General features: G+C 43.2%; 1 protein-coding gene across 1 annotated transcript in view; it reads left to right on the top strand.

The window, feature by feature from the left end:
- ST13 (ST13 Hsp70 interacting protein) overlaps positions 1–18,054 on the top strand; it is a 245,178-nt gene extending 227,124 nt beyond the window's left edge. Inside the window, exons 10-12 of the mRNA XM_069737082.1 lie at positions 5,326–5,374; positions 12,315–12,493; positions 17,629–18,054. Coding sequence (XP_069593183.1) covers positions 5,326–5,374; positions 12,315–12,493; positions 17,629–17,757 — 357 coding nt within the window. The 3' untranslated portion in view covers positions 17,758–18,054. The remainder of the gene's footprint in view (positions 1–5,325; positions 5,375–12,314; positions 12,494–17,628) is intronic.
- The last annotated feature ends 2,838 nt before the right edge of the window (positions 18,055–20,892 follow it).

The raw sequence follows: 20,892 nt of genomic DNA, 5'->3' as shown, positions 1-20,892 counted from the left end.
GTGCTGTTTCCCCCTTTAACCTCCTGCATCTGGAGGGTCAGGGTATTCAGGGACTGTTTGCATGAGGAGACAAGTACAAAAACATCCCTGAGGGTCGGCTCCGCTCCCGGTGTCAGATCCGCTCCCGGTGTCAGATCTTCAGATCCCCCTATTGCCACCGCCATGCTGCTTTCCTCCCTCCCCTTGTGTACCTCTTGCTGTCCTGCTGGGATCACCTCCTCCTCTTCAATGTCAGCTCCAGCTCCGGTTACCTTCTCTGCCTCCTCCGCTGCTACCACTCTGGCAAACTGCTGAAGCTTCGCCGCCACCTCCATGCGCTTCTAACATGCGGCATTAGCTTTTTCGCCGTCTTCTCTGGCCTCGGCGCCATCTTGGCTGGCTCCTGCATCGCCGGCTCCGCGTCTCTCTGCCGCCCCCTAGTCATTTCCTCCGGTGTCGGGGCCACCGCTCAGCACCACTTTGCTCCCCAGACCTTCAGCCAGCCGGTAAGCAGCAAAAAGTCCGGTCAGCGGCGTCTGCTCAGGATTTTTACACAGGACGGTAGTGGGAGCGCTCTGCTATGCGTCCGCTGACATGGCCAGTTAGGACACGGCCCAATTATTGTGTTATCTTTAACGTTATTACTTATGACTTTTGTGTATGAACTGTTACACTGTAAAGCGCTGCAGAATATGTTATGCTGGCGCTATATTAATAAAGATTTAGCAGTGGTACAGGAGTTAGCCACGCAGCCGGCTCCTGCCTCTGTGAGCCGCTGATCTGCCAGTGCCGCTCCCCCACCTCCTGAGCCAGTACATTCAGACTAAAAAATGCATCCCCCATTTTGCTCTACATTTTTGGAGGAAAAAAGGGTTGGTTGGGCAAGCAGTTTGGCAGCAAATAGTCTAATTCGGGCATGAGGGACCTGTCAGTTACCCTTTAACAACTGGTTCTGGAATAATTGCCGAATCCTACTGCAAGGAATTGTCGAAATGTTGCCCCCTGGGAAACCCCTCAGATCTTCATGTTCATCTCGCCTCATGGTAGAAGAGTCTGTGCTTTGTGTTTCAAATACAGACTTTGAAGCACAGATTGACTGACACTCCACAGCCTCATAGTGATATTGTTGAGTTCAGGTGAGGAAACTCGCTGCCAGTTTGTGCATCAGACTGTGAAACATGGACGTGTGAATCCATCCTTAGCGGTAAGAAGAGAAAAATAAAAGGCGTCTCATTCTTCCCTGATGGAACATTTTTGCAGGAGAGAAGGATTATGCATTTAAACACATTTTGTTTTGTCGATCAAAACTGTGCCGCTAATTATAGACCTGTCTCTAATCTTCCCTTCATCTCTAAACTCCTCGAACGCCTGGTCCACTCCCGTCTTACCCGCTAGCTCTCAGATAACTCTCTTCTCGACCCTCTTCAATCTGGCTTCCGCTCTTTACACTCTACTGAAACTGCCCTCACTAAAGTCTCTAATGACCTACTAACAGCTAAATCTAATGGTCACTACTCCATGCTAATTCTCTTGGATCTCTCTGCAGCATTCGACACTGTGGATCATCAGCTCCTCCTCACTATGCTCCGCTCCATCGGCCTCAAGGACACCGTTCTCTCCTGGTTCTCCTCCTATCTCTCTGACCGATCCTTCACTGTATGTTTTGCTGGTTCCTCCTCCTCTCACCTTCCCCTTACTGTTGGGGTTCCTCAAGGATCAGTCCTAGGCCCCCTACTCTTCTCGTTGTATACTGCCCCTATTGGACAAACAATCAGTAGATTTGGTTTCCAGTACCATCTCTATGCTGACGACACCCAATTATACACTTCTGCTCCTGATATCACACCGACCTTGTTAGAAAACACCAGTGATTGTCTTACCGCTGTCTCTAACATCATGTCCTCCCTCTATCTGAAACTAAACCTGTCAAAAACTGAACTCCTCGTGTTCTCTCCCTCTACTAACCTACCTTTGCCTGACATTGCCATCTCCGTGTGCGGTTCCACCATTACTCCAAAGCAACATGCCCGCTGCCTTGGGGTCATCCTTGATTCTGACCTTTCATTCACCCCCTACATCCGATCACTGGCTCGCTCTTCTTACCTGCATCTCAAAAACATTTCTAGAATTCGCCCTTTTCTTACTTTCGACTCTGCAAAAACTCTGACTGTTTCACTTATTCATTCTCGTCTGGACTATTGTAACTCTCTAATAATCGGCCTCCCTCTTGCAAAACTCTCCCCGCTCCAATCTGTCCTGAATGCTGCAGCCAGGATCATATTCCTCACCAACCGTTACACCGATGCCTCTACCCTGTGCCAGTCATTACACTGGCTACCCATCCACTCCAGAATCCAGTTCAAAACTACTACCCTCATCCACAAAGCACTCCATGGCTCAGCACCACCCTACATCTCCTCCCTGGTATCAGTCTACCACCCTACCCGTGCCCTCCGCTCCGCTAATGACCTCAGATTAGCATCCTCAATAATCAGAACCTCCCACTCCCGTCTCCAAGACTTTACACGTGCTGCGCCGATTCTTTGGAATGCACTACCTAGGTTAATACGATTAATCCCCAATCCCCACAGTTTTAAGCGTGCCCTAAAAACTCATTTGTTCAGACTGGCCTACCGCCTCAATGCATTAACCTAACGATCCCTGTGTGGCCTATTTATAATAAAAAAAAAAAATAAAAGTTCCTCGCATCATGTTCTCATACACTTTATGCAGTATTAGCCCTCTGTGTCTGTACTGCTACATACTGGTTCATGCAGCTTTACATGAACACCTGAGCCTTACACTATAGCTGGTCCGAATAACTAAAGCAATTGTTACCATCCACCTCTCGTGTCTCCCCTTTTCCCCATAGTTTATAAGCTTGCGAGCAGGGCCCTCACTCCTCCTGGTATCTGTTTTGAACTGTATTTCTGTTATGCTGTAATGTCTATTGTCTGTACAAGTCCCCTCTATAATTTGTAAAGCGCTGCGGAATATGTTGGCGCTATATAAATAAAAAATTATTATTATTATATTATTATTATTTTGTTCCTTTTGGCATGAAGCTGCCTGGAGAGAGGGGTACTTTTGTAATGGTCTGCTGAGATGATGGCTCTCCATTACTGGGCTTATTAGACCCCGGGGGCGATCTTTTACATATGCTGGTATATGATGGCCAATCGGAGGGATACAGCTTTCTTTGTGCACCCTATATGTGTAAGTGTACCCGTGCCATTTTGACATAACTTGTTCCTGTTGACAACACACCTGACACCAAATCGTACATCCTGGCATGCACTACCCATGCCAACAGTCTACTGCTCTGCTGCTTATCACCATTGAACGGTTCCCAAATTCTTAAAGGGGTAATCTCCTATCTTCAGCAGTGCACCGTTCCCTTCCCACTGATCTCTGGGGGCAGTGCACTTCAGGGAGAAGTACAACAGCTTACAAGTGCCCACTCCTTGGCTAGGGTAGGGCACTGGCCGTCTCTGAGGTGGCAGGTAACGATGGCAATGAACTATACCTTACACTTACAGAATTAAAACTCTCTTCATTCTTGAGAATGGAGAGGATTTTTAATAAGGGCACCGTTGCTCTTTTCAAACCACATGGCAATTTATACCCATTTAATAAGAGACAAACTCTTAATATGTGCAATATGTTTTGTAATGTTTTGGTTTTTTTTAGCTATACTACACAGCTGACAGTCAATTTACATGTACGGATTATGTGACCTAATTTTTACTATTAATGCTGCCTATGCATCATCAATAGTAAAAAGATCTAATGTTAAAAATAATATTAAAAAAAAAATAAATCGTGATATTCTCACCTTCCGGCGTCCCCTTCAGTCTTCCCACTCCTAGCGATGCTCCCGTTCCCAATAATGCCTAGCAGCAATGACCCCAGATGACGTATCGGTCTCGCGAGACCACTACGTCATCACAGGTCATTGCCGCAAGGCATTATTGGGAACGTGAGGAGCGTGAAGACTGCCGGGGATGCCGGAGGGGAGAATATCATGATTTTTTATTTTAATTCTTTTTTTCTTTTTTTTTTAAACAATTATATGGTTCCCAGGGCCTGGAGGAGTCTCTGCTCTCCTCCACCATGGGTACCAACCGCACATGATCCGCTTACGGTACTTCCCGCATGGTGGGCATAGCCACATGCGGAGAGTAAGCGGATCAAAGCATTCCTATGTGTGAGGAATCCCCGCGATTCCGCACAAAGAATGAACATGCTACGTTTTTTTCCGGAATGCGATTCCTCCGTGGAAGAAAACGCAGCATGTGCACAAAAATGTGGAATGCATTCTAATAATAGGATGCATAATGTAAGCGTTTTTTCTCGTTTTTCTAGCAAAAAAAAGCAAAAATTCCTGAACGTGTGCACGTAGCCTAAAGTGTAGTTATTGTGAGACCTAATTATACATGGTCATCGGTTAAAGGGAACCTGTCACCCCCAAATTTGAAGGTGAGCTATGCCCACCGGCATCAGGGGCTTATCTACAGCATTCTGTAATGCTGTAGATAAGCCCCCGATGTAACCTGAAAGATGAGAAAAGAGGTTAGATTATACTCACCCAGGGACGGTCCCGCTGCGGTCCGGTTTGATGGGCGTCGCGGTCTGGGGCCTCCCATCTTCTTACAAAGTACGCCTGTGCCGGAGCCGCAGCGTGAAGACAAGAAGAGGACGTCCTCCTATGAAGATGGGGAGGCCCCGGACCGCGACGCCCATCGGATCGGTCTGCCCGCCCAGATGAGTATAATCTAAGCTCTTTTTCTCATCTTTCACGTTACATCGGGGGCTTATCTACAGCATTACAGAATGCGATAGATAAGCCCCTGATGCCGGTGGGCTTAGCTCACCTTTGTATTTGGGGGTGACAGGTTCCCTTTAAAGGAATTATCCAGCCTTTTACAAAAGCACACAAATGTCTTCTCAGGATATGGCATCCATATTAGATTGGTGGGTGTCAATATCAGTATTGTGTTCATTAAAGTGAATGATCTCTTTCCTGTCTACACTATCTTGAATGTTTTATTAAAATATGGTACAGGCAAATGTGGATCAGCCTGAAGCCCATGCGGATAATTGATTGTAGGGGGTGCTAATACTTGCCTATCAAAACGCTGTCTTATTGATAAGCCATCAAATATTTAAAGCCATGGTGACCCCTTTTTTTATATTCTAGGCAGTTTGTAAGTGGACAACCCGTCCCTGGGCGCCCCCCACTAAACTAGGCATACTTGTCCATACAAATGCATCAGATGTCTTATGCTTTTTTTTTATTTTCTGTATAAAAATATAAATATACATTTTTCCTTTCTATGTTCTCAGGAGGAAGAGGCAAGGCGTGAAGCTGGAGCACAGTTTGGTGGTTTCCCAGGTAATTTAATCTGTCTTTATTACATTTAGCATCAACAGAATCAGCTCTTCATTTTCAAAAATTCTCAAAAAAATTCCAAGTGCATTTAAAATAGAAAATGAAAATAAAAATGCAATTTTCCTTTGGTTGTGGGGTGTTGTTGTTACCATGTTAATTTTGTGGACAAATGTTTGGCAACATAATTTTACTGATCAATACAAATACTACTGCCACCCATTAACCCCTGTGATCACATCATGGTGTCCCGATGTATGCCGGTGCCCGTTCGCATCGGCAGTTGCACCATTTAAATGCTGCGGTCAGTGATGGACAGTGGTATTTAAATGGTTAAACAGCAGCTATTTGCACTATTTCTCGTAGCTGTTACAGGAGATGCCGTCTGTATCAGTTTTCAACCTGCTAGTCAAATTTTATTCTAGACATCTGGTACAAAATTCACGGTTGGTCCAACATTTCTAAACATTTGCTGCTCCCCTTAAAAAGTCCATGTTTCCTAAGCTGTCAAGTATAATATAGATACTGGAGATACTGAGAAATATACCCATATAGTTGTAGCCAAAAGTTTTCAGACTGACACAAATTTTGTTTTTTACAAAGTTTGCTGCTTTAATGTGTATTTTAGATCTTTTAGTCAGATATTGCAGTGGTTACTGACGTACAATTCTAAACATTTAAAGGGAATCTCTGTCAACTGGATCCCCCCCCCCCAAAAAAAAAATAAAAAAAAACTATTTATATGCACATGTAGCTCTTCCAAAGGTCAGTCCTGCAATACCTTTATATGGCCTGTTCCTGTGTAACGGAGTTGATATTCAAATTAGGTTGCAGACCTGAAGTCTGTCGCTCCAGCTCTATTCGTCACCAGCACCGCCTCATTGGAGTATATCGCAAATTCTCTGTTTTTCCACCCACATTTTGAGGATTGCCTACAGGTTCTCAATGGGATTGAGATTATGGGAGTTCTCTGGTCATGGACCGAAAAGTTTTGTTCACTGAGCCACTTAGTTATCACTTTATGACGTTCTCCACCATGCTGGAAAAAAATTTGTTCACCACCAAATTGCCCCTGAATCAATGAGAGCTTGCTCTTGTAGGATGTGTAGATATCATTCTTTATTTAGGCAAAATTGTGAGTGAGCCCACTCCTTTGGATGAAAAGCAGCCACAGAAAGCTTCCATTACTGTTGGCACACAATATAACTATATATATCTCTCTCGTCGCTATATAATGTAGTGATGTGTATGTATTATGTAGTGTGAACCTTTGTATAGATGCAATGCAATTATTAACATACTGTACTGAAAGCTAACCTTTTCCTTTTGTCAACACCTAGGTGTGCATATATAATACACTAGATGGCGGCCCGATTCTAACGCATCGGGTATTCTAGAATATGCATGTCCCCGTAGTATATGGACAATGATGATTCCAGAATTCGCGGCAGACTGTGCCCGTCGCTGATTGGTCGAGGCAACCTTTATGACATCTTCGTCGCCATGGCAATCATTATGACATCTACGTCGATACTGTGCCCGTTGCTGATTGGTCAAGGCCTGGCGGCCTCGACCAATCAGACGCGGGATTTCTACGTCCTTTATGACATCCAATCAGAGAGCCGGGATTTCCAGGACAGACAGACAGACGGAAAAACCTGGCCGCCTCGACCAATCAGCAACGAGCACAGCGACGATGATGTCATAAAGGACGTAGACATCTCACGTTTCTGATTCAGCGATGGGCACAGTATCGACGTAGATGTCATAATGGTTGCCTTGACCAATCAGCGACGTGCACAGTCTGCCGCGATTTCTGGAATCATTGTCCATATACTACGGGGACATGCATATTCTAGAATACCCGATGCGTTAGAATCGGGCCACAATTCCCCCGGGGGGCCCCCCGCATCGGGTATTCTAGAATATGCATGTCCCCGTAGTATATGGACAATGATGATTCCAGAATTCGCGGCAGACTGTGCCCGTCGCTGATTGGTCGAGGCAACCTTTATGACATCATCGTCGCCATGGCAACCATTATGACATCTACGTCGATACTGTGCCCATCGCTGAATCAGAAACGTGGGATTTCTACGTCCTTTATGACATCATCGTCGCCATGGCAACCATTATGACATCTACGTCGATACTGTGCCCGTCGCTGATTGGTCGAGGCCTGGCGACCTCGACCAATCAGAGACGCGGATGTTTACGTCCTTTATGACATCATCGTCGCTCTTCCCCGCGGCGGGGGGCGGGGGCCCCTCCCCCATGGGGTAGCTCCGTGTGGCCCCCTGGGGCCCCCGTGCGGGGGTATTCTAGAATATGCATGTCCCTGTAATATATGGACAATGATGATTCCAGAATTCGCGGCAGACTGTGCCCGTCGCTGATTGGTCGAGGCAACCTTTATGACATCATCGTCGCCATGGCAACCATTATGACATCATCGTCGCTGTGCCCGTTGCTGATTGGTCGAGGCCTGGCGGCCTCGACCAATCAGAGACGCGGGATGTCTACGTCCTTTTATGACATCATCGTCGCTGTGCCCGTTGCTGATTGGTCGCGGCCTCGACCAATCAGAGACGCGGGATTTCTACGTCGATGCTGTGCCGGTCTCTGAACTCGTAATGATCTGGAGAATCATAATGGCAGGTCAGTTTTAGCATTTAGTGAACCTAGCAAAAAAGCCAATCAAAAAACAAGTGTGGGATTGCACTTTTTTTTGCAATTTCACCGCACTTGGAATTTTTTTCCCGTTTTCTAGTACAAGACATGGTAAAACCAATGGTGTCGTTCAAAAGTACAACTCGTCCCGCAAAACATAAGCCCTCACATGACCATATTGACAGAAAAATAAAAAAGTTATGGCTCTGGGAAGGAGGGGAGCGAAAAACGCAAAAACAAAAAAGGGCTGTCGGGAAGGGGTTAAATCTATGCTATGAGGAATTAAAAAGTGGCCCCAGTAGTTTGGCTTGCGTTATTTTTAAATGTTCACAATTTTTCCTTTTTTTTTTTTATTCTTCTTAATTGATGCACCCCACACCCTCCAATTGTAGATAAAACAATACTTGCCTGCTAAAACTTTTAAAGGGAATCTTTCAATAGGAACAACCCTCCTAAGTCACCTGTATGGGCATGTAGGTCATAATAAATCAATAAAATAATACATTGATATCTGCAATCCGATGTCTTATGAAGGAGAAATCTAGATTTTACTTAATATTAAAGCTGTTAAAGGGACTCTGTCACCTGAATTTGGCGGGACTGGTTTTGGGTCATATGGGCGGAGTTTTCGGGTGTTTGATTCACCCTTTCCTTACCTGCTGGCTGCATGCTGGCTGCAATATTGGATTGAAGTTCATTCTCTGTCCTCCATAGTACACGCCTGCGCAAAGCAATCTTGCCTTGTGCAGGCGTGTACTATGGAGGACAGAGAACCCGAAAACTCCGCCCATATGACCCAAAACCAGTCCCGCCAAATTCAGGTGACAGGTTCCCTTTAAGATCTGTGGGGCGGACACGGATCTCCCTGAGAAACTGCCCCCAGAGCTTATTTTAAATGAAAGGAGGTGTTTACCAGTGTGATTCATGTAATGGCTTCTCTGCGCTCATAATCACACACAGCTCTGCAGTGAGATCAGCGCTAAGTCCGTAGGGCATGCTAAGTCCCTACAGCAGAAGTGAAGTTTGTCTCATTACAAAAAAGAAAGCACTTTAACCAGTGTTGAACGGAGGGGACCGATGGGGGTTTCCAGTTAAGATGTGTAGACTTTGACGTAAAACACCAGCAATCTATTCATAATTTTGCCATATTTAGTGGGAATAAGCTCAGTGTGATTTTATTGACTATTTGGCTCTAGTTCAACCCCTTCACGACCTTGGGATTATTCATTTGTGCGTTTTTGTTTTTTGCTAGCCTTTCTTCCCAGAGCTGTAACATTTTTTTAAAATTTTCAGGCAATATGGCCTTGTGAGGGCTTGATTTTTTTTTTTCAAACCAGTTGTACTTTTGAACAACACCATTGATCTTGCCATATAGTATACTGGAAAAGGGGGTGGTGAAATTGCATTAAAAAAGTGCAGTTCCACAATTGTTCAATTGTATTTTAGTTTGTTTACTTTGTTAACTAAATGCTAAAACTGACCTGCCATTATTAAAGTAGGGGGACCCCCCAAAAAATGACGTGGCAAGTAAAGGCTAATTATACAGCTGCGGGTTGATATTCATAGCCCGAGAAGATCCATGGGTATTAACCCATTAACCCCTTCCTAGGCTGTAAAAATTGGCCCTTTCCCTCTGGCACAGAAAATTGTACGGGAGCCCACAGCATTTTTTTTTTTTTTTTTTCACATTTTCTTTTAAATTTAAACAGATATTACGTTTAAGGCCGGGGTCCCACTTGCGATAAACTCGCACAAGTCTTGCACCTTAATACCCGGCACTGCCGCCGACACTCGGACTGGAGTATGTGGCTGCATGTATTTCTATGCATTAGAATGCTCCGGCGGCAGTGCTGGGTCTTGATGCTAGAGACTCGCGCAAGTTTCACGCATATGTGACCCCGGCCTAACGCAGATTTTGTGTGTCTTTAGTTAACTCTTAATGTACCATTTTATTATGTTTATTACTAAACATCGGGCTTGGTATTATCTATCTATAGATATATTTCTATCTCTGTCTATAGATATAGCTCTGTCTATCTAGAGATATCTCGCTCTGTCTATGTAGAGACATCTCAGACAGAGATAGATATATCTCTAGATAGACAGAGATAGATATATCTCTAGATAGACAGAGATAGATATATCTCTAGATAGACTATCTAGAGAGATCTGTCGATCTAGAGATATTTGTCGATCTAGAGATATCTGTCGATCTAGAGATATCTGTCGATCTAGAGATATCTGTCGATCTAGAGATATCTGTCGATCTAGAGATATCTGTCGATCTAGAGATATCTGTCGATCTAGAGATATCTGTCTAGAGGTATATCTGTCTGTCTAGAGGTATATCTGTCTGTCTAGAGGTATATCTGTCTGTCTAGAGGTATATCTGTCTGTCTAGAGGTATATCTGTCTGTCTAGAGGTATATCTGTTTGTCTAGAGGTATATCTGTCTGTCTAGAAGGGATATCTGTCTCTCTCTGTCTAGAGATATATCTGTCTCTCTCTGTCTAGAGATATATCTGTCTCTCTCTGTCTAGAGATATATCTGTCTCTCCCTCCCCCTCTCTCTCTCTCTCTCTCGTACAGACCAAAAGTTCACCTTCTCATTTAAAGATTTTTCTCTTTCATGACTCTGAAAATTGTACATTCACACTGAAGGCATCAAAACTATGAATTAACACATGTGGAATTATATACGTAACAAAAGTGTGAAACAACTGAAATTATGTCTTATAGTCTAGGTTCTTCAAAGTAGCCACCTTTTGCTTTGATGACTGCTTTGCCCACTCTTGGCATTCTCTTGATGAGCTTCAAGAGGTAGTCACCGGGAATGGTCTTCCAAAAATCTTGAAGGAGTTCCCAGAGATGCTCCGCACTTGTTGGCCCTTTTGCCTTCACTCTGCGGTCCAGCTCACCCCAAACCATCTCGATTGGGTTCAGGTCTGGTGACTGGAGGCCAGGTCATCTGGCATAGCACCCCATCACTCTCCTTCTTGGTCAAATAGCCGTTACACAGCCTGGAAGTGTGTTTGGGGTCATTGTCCTGTTGAAAAATAAATGATGGTCCAACTAAACGCAAACCGGATGGAATACCATGCCGCTGCAAACTGCTGTGGTAGCCATGCTGGTTCAGTATGCCTTCAATTTTGAATAAATCCCCAACAGTGTCACCAGTACAGCACCCTCACACCATCACACCTCCTCCTCCATGCTTCACAGTGGGAACCAGGCATGTAGAGTCCATCCGTTCACCTTTTCTGCGTCGCACAAAGACACGGTGGTTGGAACCAAAGATCTCAAATTTGGACTCATCAGACCAAAGCACAGATTTCCACTGGTCTAATGTCCATTCCTTGTGTTCTTTAGCCCAAACAATTCTCTTCTGCTTGTTCCCTGTCCTCAGCAGTGGTTTCCTAGCAGCTATCTTACCATGAAGGCCTGCTGCACAAAGTCTCCTCTTAACAGTTGTTGTAGAGATGTGCCTGCTGCTACAACTCTGTGTGGCATTGACCTGGTCTCTAGTTTGAGCTGCTATTAACCTGTGATTTCTGAGGCTGGTGACTCAGATAAACATATCCTCCGAAGCAGAGGTGACTCTTGGTCTTCCTCTTTTTCCTTCGGCGGTCCTCATGTGAGCAAATTTCTTTGTAGCGCTTGATGGTTTTTGCCACTGCACTTGGGGACACTTTCAAAGTTTTACCAATTTTTCGGACTGACTGACCTTCATTTCTTAGATTAATGATGGCCACTTGTTTTTCTTTATTTAGCTGCTTTTTTCTTGCCATAATACAAATTCTAACAGTCTATTCAGTAGCACTATCAGCTGTGTATCCACCAGACTTCTGCACAACACAGCTGATGGACCCAACCCCATTTATAAGGCAAGAAATCCCTCTTATTAAACTTGACAGGGCACACCTGTGAAGTGAAAACCATTCCCGGTGACTACCACTTGAAGCTCATCAAGAGAATGCCAAGAGTGTGCAAAGCAGTCATCAAAGCAAAAGGTGGCTACTCTGAAGAACCTAGAATATAAGACATATTTTCAGTTGTTTCACACTTTTTTGTTAAGTATATAATCCCTCATGTGTTAATTCATAGTTTTGATGCCTTCAGTGTGGATGTACAATTTTCAGTCATGAAAATACAGAAAAAAATCTTTAAATGAGGTGTCCAAACTTTTGGTCTGTACTATATATATATTTTTTTAATTAATCGTAGCTAATTTTAAGCATAATATATTTACCGTATATTCCACCTTTGTTCTTTATAGGGGGATTCCCTGGTGGCATGCCAGGTATGGCTGGAGGATTCCCTGGTGGCATGCCAGGTACGGCTGGAGGATTCCCTGGTGGCATGCCAGGTATGGCTGGAGGATTCCCTGGTGGCATGGCTGGAATGCCAGGACTAAGCGAGATTCTCTCTGACCCAGAACTCTTGACTGCTATGCAGGTAGGTGTTATGTTCAATAGAGTTGACGATATTAAATGAAATAGACCACATCAATAAAGTTAATCTACTAAACAGCCCTTCTTGACGGTTTGACTAGGCGCCATAGACATATGATAGAGCAGAGGATGCTCCATCATTGTGATCGTGTTGTGACGAAGAATTGGGGCTATCTACCCTAAGGGATTATACATTTAACTTGTATGCTTTCAATGAAAAATGTAATTCATGGGACAACCACCTTGTTATTTTTCCTGTGAGTTGGAGATAAATGTCCTTTGTGGGGCAACCCCTTTAATGCTCAGAAGTATTTCTCATAACCTTATACTGTCTGCAACAAGAGATTGAGTTTCTGTCCTGCATTATGTAGGACCGCTCACCATTTTCTAATGAATCTGGTGGGGCATTCCTATGCCCCTTGTCTTGCCTTGGATCTTCTGATCACATGCCCCCTTCAGTCATAATTATGTTTTTGTATACTATCCGTTGTCGAAGATGCTGTGTGTATGCACAAGTTTTCTGGTGACTACCATGAAATGGATTGTGTATAGGACGTCTCTCACTATCGGGGGTGTATGAGGAGACTATCTGAGGCAGAACTAGTCGCTGGTAAGCACTGCCCTGACAGACTAGTCCTGGCTTATTTGTGTATGGTGAGTGGTTCAGTCAAAGTATTTACATTTGTAATGTATGCATTTAATGTAATTTAAAAAGATAAATGGTTCTGTTGCGTGTAAATGACTTAATTTGAATACAGCAATAGGCATATTTGTTGTTATTGTGGTGGTGTGGGACTCTTGGGGGATTTGACAGGTTTCCTTGAAATGTAATTTTCTTAAGATACATAACTTTTTATTATGTAATTGATTACAGTTAAAGCGGTTCTCCACTGCCATCTAACTAGTATGGATGTACAGTTACATCCATAAAGGAAACCCGTCAGCGTAGAGTGGCAGCATATACAGAGGGCTCAGAAGCGGAGTTCCCTCCACACGTGGCTGATGCCAGCCGTTTTAAATAGCCAGCATCCGTCCCCACAGACTCGCCCAGTTAAGTGTTTAAATAGAACATGTGTTGGTGACCTCCTGCAGTCTCCCATTTATGTGGGAAGGAGGAAAAGGTGGCACTCACTGTCCCATGTAAAAATATCTTTTATTGATTCACATTAAAATGTGGGAGCAGGAGCGTTTTGAAGACATGTTCCTAAGAAGACTCTCCTGCTCCCACGTTTTACTGTGAATCAATAAAAGGTATTTTTACATAGCACAGTGAGTGCCACCTTTTTCTCTTTACCATAGACATGGCCTCAATTGCTTTTTCTTTGGGTAGGCACTCAAGATCCCGGGGGCGGTATAACTAGCTTTCCCTGTAAAGGATTCATTAAGCCGACATTAGGTGCATCAGCCGTGTGGATTACCTTTTTGTCTCCCATTTATATGTTGAGCTTCAAAATAGACCTAGATTTTCCCTATATACCGCAATACCAACGTATTGCAGTATACACAGTGGCTTGTGAACATACTCACCCCCTTGGCTTTTACTTGTTACATTACAACCTGTGTTTAAATATTTTTGCAATCCGATTTGTGGGGGATGCATCAGCACGAAATAATCTAAGTTGGTGAAGTGAGAAAAATATAGGCATAAATTAACCCCTTACCGACCTCTGCCATACTATTACTGCAGAGGTCTGTACCCCCGCTTTGATGCGGGCTGCGGCGGTGAGCCCGCATCAAAGCCGGGACATGTCAGCTGTTTTGAACAGCTAACGTGCCCGCAATAATCACGATTCCACCCGCCGCTATTAACTAGTTAAATGTCAAATTTCTTTTTTCGGCCTTACTAAATGCTGCTGTCAAATGCTGACATCGTTTCGCAGCGTAAACCCGCCGCTTCCTCAGGGGGGATAATCCCACCGGCGGGACCCCTTCATCTCTCCCCCTCACCTGCATAGGTAAGCATACAACACAGTTCTCATCGTTGGTGCAGGGTTACTCTAGCTATTAGTGCACACCGGCTTCATACTCTGTACTAGGCATTGTTACAGCGGTGATTCCTTCTCCCATGTCATTACTCCTACCATATGGTACGCTATACACAGCTCAGGTTCTACCGTTGTTTTTAGGGGCCATTATGGCTGTTTCCATGCACTTGCTTCATATTTGTTGTTAGGTCCTGTGTACGGTTTGTCATGCATGGGCTAGGCGTTACCGCTGTCGCAGGGGTTACCCTTGCTGTTAGTGTGCACCTGTTTTTTACTTCTTGCGAGACTTTGTTATTATTGTGACCCCTTTTTTCCATATACCTATCTGTTATTGTATGGTGCTTACCGTTTACAGCTACATTACGACCATCTATTACATTACGCTGGGGCGGCGAGATGTAGGGTGTTTTTCTCCCCCTTTTCATGTTATGTCGTGGTTTACAATGTAATTTCTACTGATGTCCAATAATTTTTAAAACCCTTTGTATTAATAAAGATTGTTCTATTTATATCTTTACTATATGGTCCCGGTTCTCCTTTTTTCTTACTGTTAGAATTTGTATTATGGCTTTGAATGCTTTACACACTCCTGGCAGTTGTTTCACACTTTTTTGTTAAGTATATAATTCCACATGTGTTAATTCATAGTTTTGATGCCTTCAGTGTTAATTTCATAGTCGTGAAAATACAGAAAAATATTTAAATGAGAAGGTGTGCCCAAACTTTTGGTCTGTACTGAATATCCGCATTATTAGATGCACCCCCATCCCCCCCTTGTGTCTTATAATCTGAAAAATACAGGAACTTTAAAGAGCTGGAACAGTTTTGCCTTGAGGAAAGGGTAAAAATCCCACTGGCAAGATGTGGAAATCTCAGAGAATTGTCTATAGCAGCATGCAGCAGTATTTGCCGGAAAAGGAAGCTCTACAAAGTACTGACTTTAGGGGGGTGAATACATGTGCACATGCCAATTCTTGGTTATTTAATCCCATAAACTTAATTTATACCTATATTTTTTCACTTCATCTACTTAAGACTATTTAGTGCTGAAACATCACACACAAATCGGATTACAAAAATATTTAAACACAAAACATCAAAAAGTTAATTTTTCAGTCCTTCAATACAATAAGTGAAACTCGTATATTATATAGAGTCATTAAAAACAGTGATCTATTTCAAGTGTTTATTTTTGTTTGTTGATGATTATGCCTTAAAGCCAATTATAAACCAAAAGTCATTATCTCAGTAAATTAGAATACTTTACAACACCACATGTAAAGCGCCATGGAATAAATGGCGCTATAACAATAAATAATAATAATAACACCAGCTTCAAAAATGATTCTAAAATCCAAAATGTTGGCTTACTGAAATGTATGTTCAGTAAATACCCTCAATACTTGGTCGGGGCTCCTTTTGCGTCAGTTATTGCATCAATGCGGCCTGGCATGGAGGCGACCAGCCTGTGGCACTGCTGAGGTGGTATGGAAGCCCAGGTTGCTTTGATAGCAGACTTCAGCTTGTCTGCATTGTTGGGTCTGGTGTCTCTCATCTTCCTCTTGACAATACCCCATAGATTCTTTATGGGATTTAGGTCAGGCTAGTTTGCTGGCTAATCAAGCACAGTGATACTGTTGTTTTTAAACCAGGTTTTGCTAATTTTGACAGTGTGGACAGGTGCCATGTCCTGCTTGAGAATGAAATTTCCATCTCCAAAAAGCTTGTCGGCAGAGGGAAGCATGAAGTGCTCTAAAATTTTTGGTACATGGCTGTACTGACTTTGGTCTTGATAACGCAGTTCACCAACACCTGCAGATGACATGCCTCCCCAAACCAAAACCGATTGTGGAAACTTTACACTAGACCTCCAGCAGCTTGGATTGTGGCCTCTCCACTCTTCCTCCAGACTCTGGGACCTTGATTTCCAAATGAAATGCAAAATTTACTCTGTGGAGAGTGTCAATGACTGCCTTCTGGACATCAGTCAAGTCAGCAGTCTTCCCCATGACTATGGAGCCTACTGGAAAAGACTAAGGGACCTTTTTAAATGCTTAGGAAGCCTTGGCAGGTGATTTGTTAATAATTCTAATTTACTGAGATAAAGACTTTTCGGTTTTCATTGTCTGTGAGCCATAATCCTCAACATTAACAGAAATCTATACTTGAAATAGATCACTCTGTTTGTAATGAGTCTATATGAGTTTCACTTTTTGTATTGAAGAACTGAAATAAATTATCTTTTTGATGATATTCTAATTTTGTGAGAAGCACCCTTGCAGATGTTGTCCTTGGTGGGATTTGACCCCAGAACTAACCACTGAGCCACCACAATGCCTATTTTACTACACTGGGATTTTTTTCTATCATTCACTACTCAAGTAAAATTAATAGCACCATTCAGAAGAACAATTCTTCCCGAAAAAAAAAAGTCCTCACACAGCGATGTCAAGGGGAATAAAAAGTTAATACTTTTGGGAGACGAGGAAAAAATGAAAGATTACCCTTTCCAAGGGGTTTAATAACTTTTTCTGAAAATGCATTTTATACTTAAACAGTTGACAACAGTTAAAGGGGTTGTCCACTACTAACTGAAAGTTAGCCATGATGCTTAATATGCATATTGCTACTTTCCAATAAAGTGTTTTAGGTGCCAAAGAAAGGGGTTAAAAGATGTAAGAGGTAAAGAAAAAGCTAGTCTCCCAGACTGCCCATTGAACTGCTTTCTCTGTATTTCTTTCCCCCACTGGTCTCCTGACATAAACATCCAGCAGTGAGAGCGCTACAGGACCCCTGCTGCCAATCAGGGACCACTGATCGACTGCAGCTTTCATACTCCATCACAACAGTAAGATAGATGTTTGCTCCTGTTTAGTTTTAGTTTTTAGTATGAAGGCTGCAGTGGATCCGTGGCCATTGACTAGCTGCAGTGATGTTCACGTGATGCTCCCCACCAGATGTTGGTACTGTGTCTCACCACCAGTTTCCTGCCAAGTGCAGAGTCAGTCCAATAGGTGAGTATAGGGGTGTTTTTTGTTTTGTTTTTCTCTGAACACTACCTTCAGATGATTACGGTAAATTAAATTGTAAATGAGTGGGAAACCCATTTAATTACATAATGATACTGATTCTATTTATTTATTTTCACCTACAGGATCCAGAAGTGATGGCTGCAATCCAAGATGTATCCCAAAATCCAGCCAACATCTCAAAATATCAAGGCAACCTAAAAGTGATGAATCTGATAAGCAAATTATCTAGTAAATTTGGGGGAACTGCATAGCCTACAGTAAATCTTGGGAGAAAGACATAAAATGGCAATGAAGTGCTTCAGATTCTGATTACAGCTGTTCTCTAACCTATTCCTCTTTTGAAATTAAAATTAAATATTGTTCTGTTAAATCATATATTCCTTTCATAAATGAATTTCTAGAATACAAATCAAGCCTGTTTTTTATTATTTATTTTTATTTTAACTTCAGCATAGTTGAAGTAATCCAAATCCCTACAACTACTGGACAATTTCACAAAAATCCTTTTAGCAATATCTGATTAGCAATATAATAAAACTATAAAACTATTTTGTATGCGTACTGTCATAATATAGTTTTAAGTAAATAAGATAAAGGAAGTTGTTCCACGTTATGCATTACTTGAAATATTGAGACAAGTTCAAATCCACTCACCTGAAATTGAAGGATGAAGGAGGTGGTAACTACCCTTAGCACAACGCGTAACTAGGGGTTCAGCTCAAGGGGATGAAACATCTCAGTGGGCCCCTAACCAGCTAACCCTGACTGCAAATACGGTGGCGCAGTATAACTGTGATTAGAGGGGAATTTCAGCAGATGATAATGCGGTTACTGAAAATGACTCGATATACAAAGACCAACACTGATATTACAAAAAAGTTTCACAAATGGCCTCACCGTCTGATGGGTAGTATGGTTGCTTTTAAGTGCATCAATCAATTAACTGCTGACCACTAGTGATGAGTGAACGTGCTCACCACTACTCGGTACTCACCAGAGTATCACTATACTCGGTGTACTCGGCGAGTATTTCTGGGATTATTTGGCAGGAGCTTGGGTCTCCTCCTTTTAATTTTGGCGCTTTTGAGAGCGCCAGTCAGCATGCAGGGATTGTCTGTCATGCACTGTAATACTGCAGCCATCTTTGTTGTGGTATTACAGTGATTGGCTTGCCGCACAGCATCATCAGGTCTATAAGAGACCTGGCGCCGCCCTGCTTGCCGCATTCTGCTCCGGACTTAGGTAGTGTAGGGGGGAGAGCTGCTGCTGAGATAGGGTAGGATTCGTTCTTTTAATAGTTAATGTGGGTCTACTATTGTTCAATCAACAAATCCTGATAAACCAACAGTCCTTTTTAGGGCTAATTCGGGGGTACATAGATTGCAGCACTAGGTAGGCAGGGGAGTCTATGTGCACATAGCCACATCAGTGCAAGGCCTGCAGGCACTGTTTGTGAGTATATAGATCTCACTGCATACCTCAAAAAGCTCCATTCCTGTCTGCTGCTGCGTATTTTATATATACGTAGCTACAAGTATCTGTGGCAATTTTTTTATTTTTTGCAGCTTATACCTGCCAATTTTATTAGAAAGCAATCCATAGCCCCCTTTTTTCTTCATTTATTTTCTCGGTCACGCTGCAGACTGCAGCCAGGTCATTCCACTACAAGAGCATGAAAATATAACAATTTAATTTTTTTTTGTCCCAGGCATCAGATGTGAGTGGGCAGAAACATCTGGCCTTTTTTGGGGGGTACTACCGTATATACTCAAGTATAAGCCGAGATTTTCAGCCCATTTTTGGGGGCTGAAAGTCCCCCTCTCGGCTTATACTCGAGTAATACCCGGGGGTTGGCAGGGGAGGGGGAGCGGGGGCTGTCTAGTTATACATACTTACTCCCGGCGCGGCCCCTGCTTCTTCCAGCGCTGCATCTTCCTGTACTGAGCGGTCACATGGTACCGCTCATTAGTCATGAATATGCGGCTCCACCTCCCATAGAGGTGGAGCCGCATATTCATGACTGCAATGAGTGGTAACTGTGACCGCTCAATACAGGAAGAAGATGCAGCGCCGGGAGAAGCAGGGACTGCACCGCGCCAGGAGCAGGTAAGTATACGGGGAGGGGGAGCGCAGCGCTGCGCGATATTTACCTGCTCCTCGCTCCGGTGCAGCTCTGTCTCCAGCGTCCTCTGGCAGTGACGCTCATGTCAGAGGGCGCGGTGACTTAGTCAGTGCGCGCCCTCTGCTGAGCGGCAGTGCTGGAGATTGAGCCGCACGAGGAGCAGGTAAATATTGAAAGCGCCGGCGTCCTGAGCGGAGAGGTGAGTATGTGATTTTTTTTTTTTATTGCAGCAGCATTATATATGGCACCGCTTTATATTGAGCATCTATGGGGCCATAATGAATGGTGCAGAGCATTATATGTGGCACAGCTTTATATGGAGCATCTATGGGGCAATAATGAACGGTATGGAGCATCTATTTTAATTTTTGAAATTCACCGGTAGCTGCTGCATTTCCTACCCTAGGCTTATACTCGAGTCAATAAGTTTTCCCAGATTTTGTGGCAAAATTAGGGGGGTCGGCTTATACTCGGGTCGGCTTATACGCGAGTATATACGGTATATTATTTTTTGGAGTGTCTTACAACATTTTTTTACACCATTTTGCTGCCCCAAAAATCTGTAGCTGGCCCAAAAATATTTAGCTACAGTTGTTATATTTATCACTGTGATTTGTACGCCACATGCATCTCATATCATTGCGCTAAATATTTTACAATTTTAGTACTCCAATTTTTTTTTTGTGTGTCATAGCCTACTTATTGACAAAATTTTGGTGGGCCCGAAAAAAAGTCAAGGCCACATTTTGATCAGTGTGTTATCTCTGTCAGACGCCTGTGTATCTACAGTGTCCAAATCCTTGCTTTGCAGGCTTACATTGCCTTTTTTGTCTGCTAGTCTTGGTCTATACAGTATCTAGCGGTTAAAAATAAAAAAAATACTGAAAGTCTGTCAGACGCCCGGTGTATCTGTGGTGTCCAAATCCTCACTTTGCAGGCATACATTTCCTTTTTTTTGTCTGCTAGTCTTGGTCTATACAGTATTTAGCGGTTAAAAAAAATTAAAACCAAAAAACAGGCTACATATTAAAGTCTTATCTCCGTCAGACGCCTAGTGTATCTGTGGTGTCTAAATCCTCGCTTTACAGCCATACATTGCCTTTTTTTGTCTGCTAGCCTTGGTGTATACAGTATTTTGGGATTAAAAATTAAAAAAAAAACACCTTGAAACAGTCTGTTATCTCCGTCAGACGCCCGGTGTATCTGTGGTCTCTAAATACTTTTCAGGCATATTGATCACATATAAGTTTACTCAAAATTAATC

This window comes from Ranitomeya imitator, chromosome 8, assembly GCF_032444005.1.
Source record: "Ranitomeya imitator isolate aRanImi1 chromosome 8, aRanImi1.pri, whole genome shotgun sequence".
NCBI lineage: Eukaryota > Metazoa > Chordata > Amphibia > Anura > Dendrobatidae > Ranitomeya > Ranitomeya imitator.
This window is presented reverse-complemented; position numbering and strand designations above follow the sequence as displayed.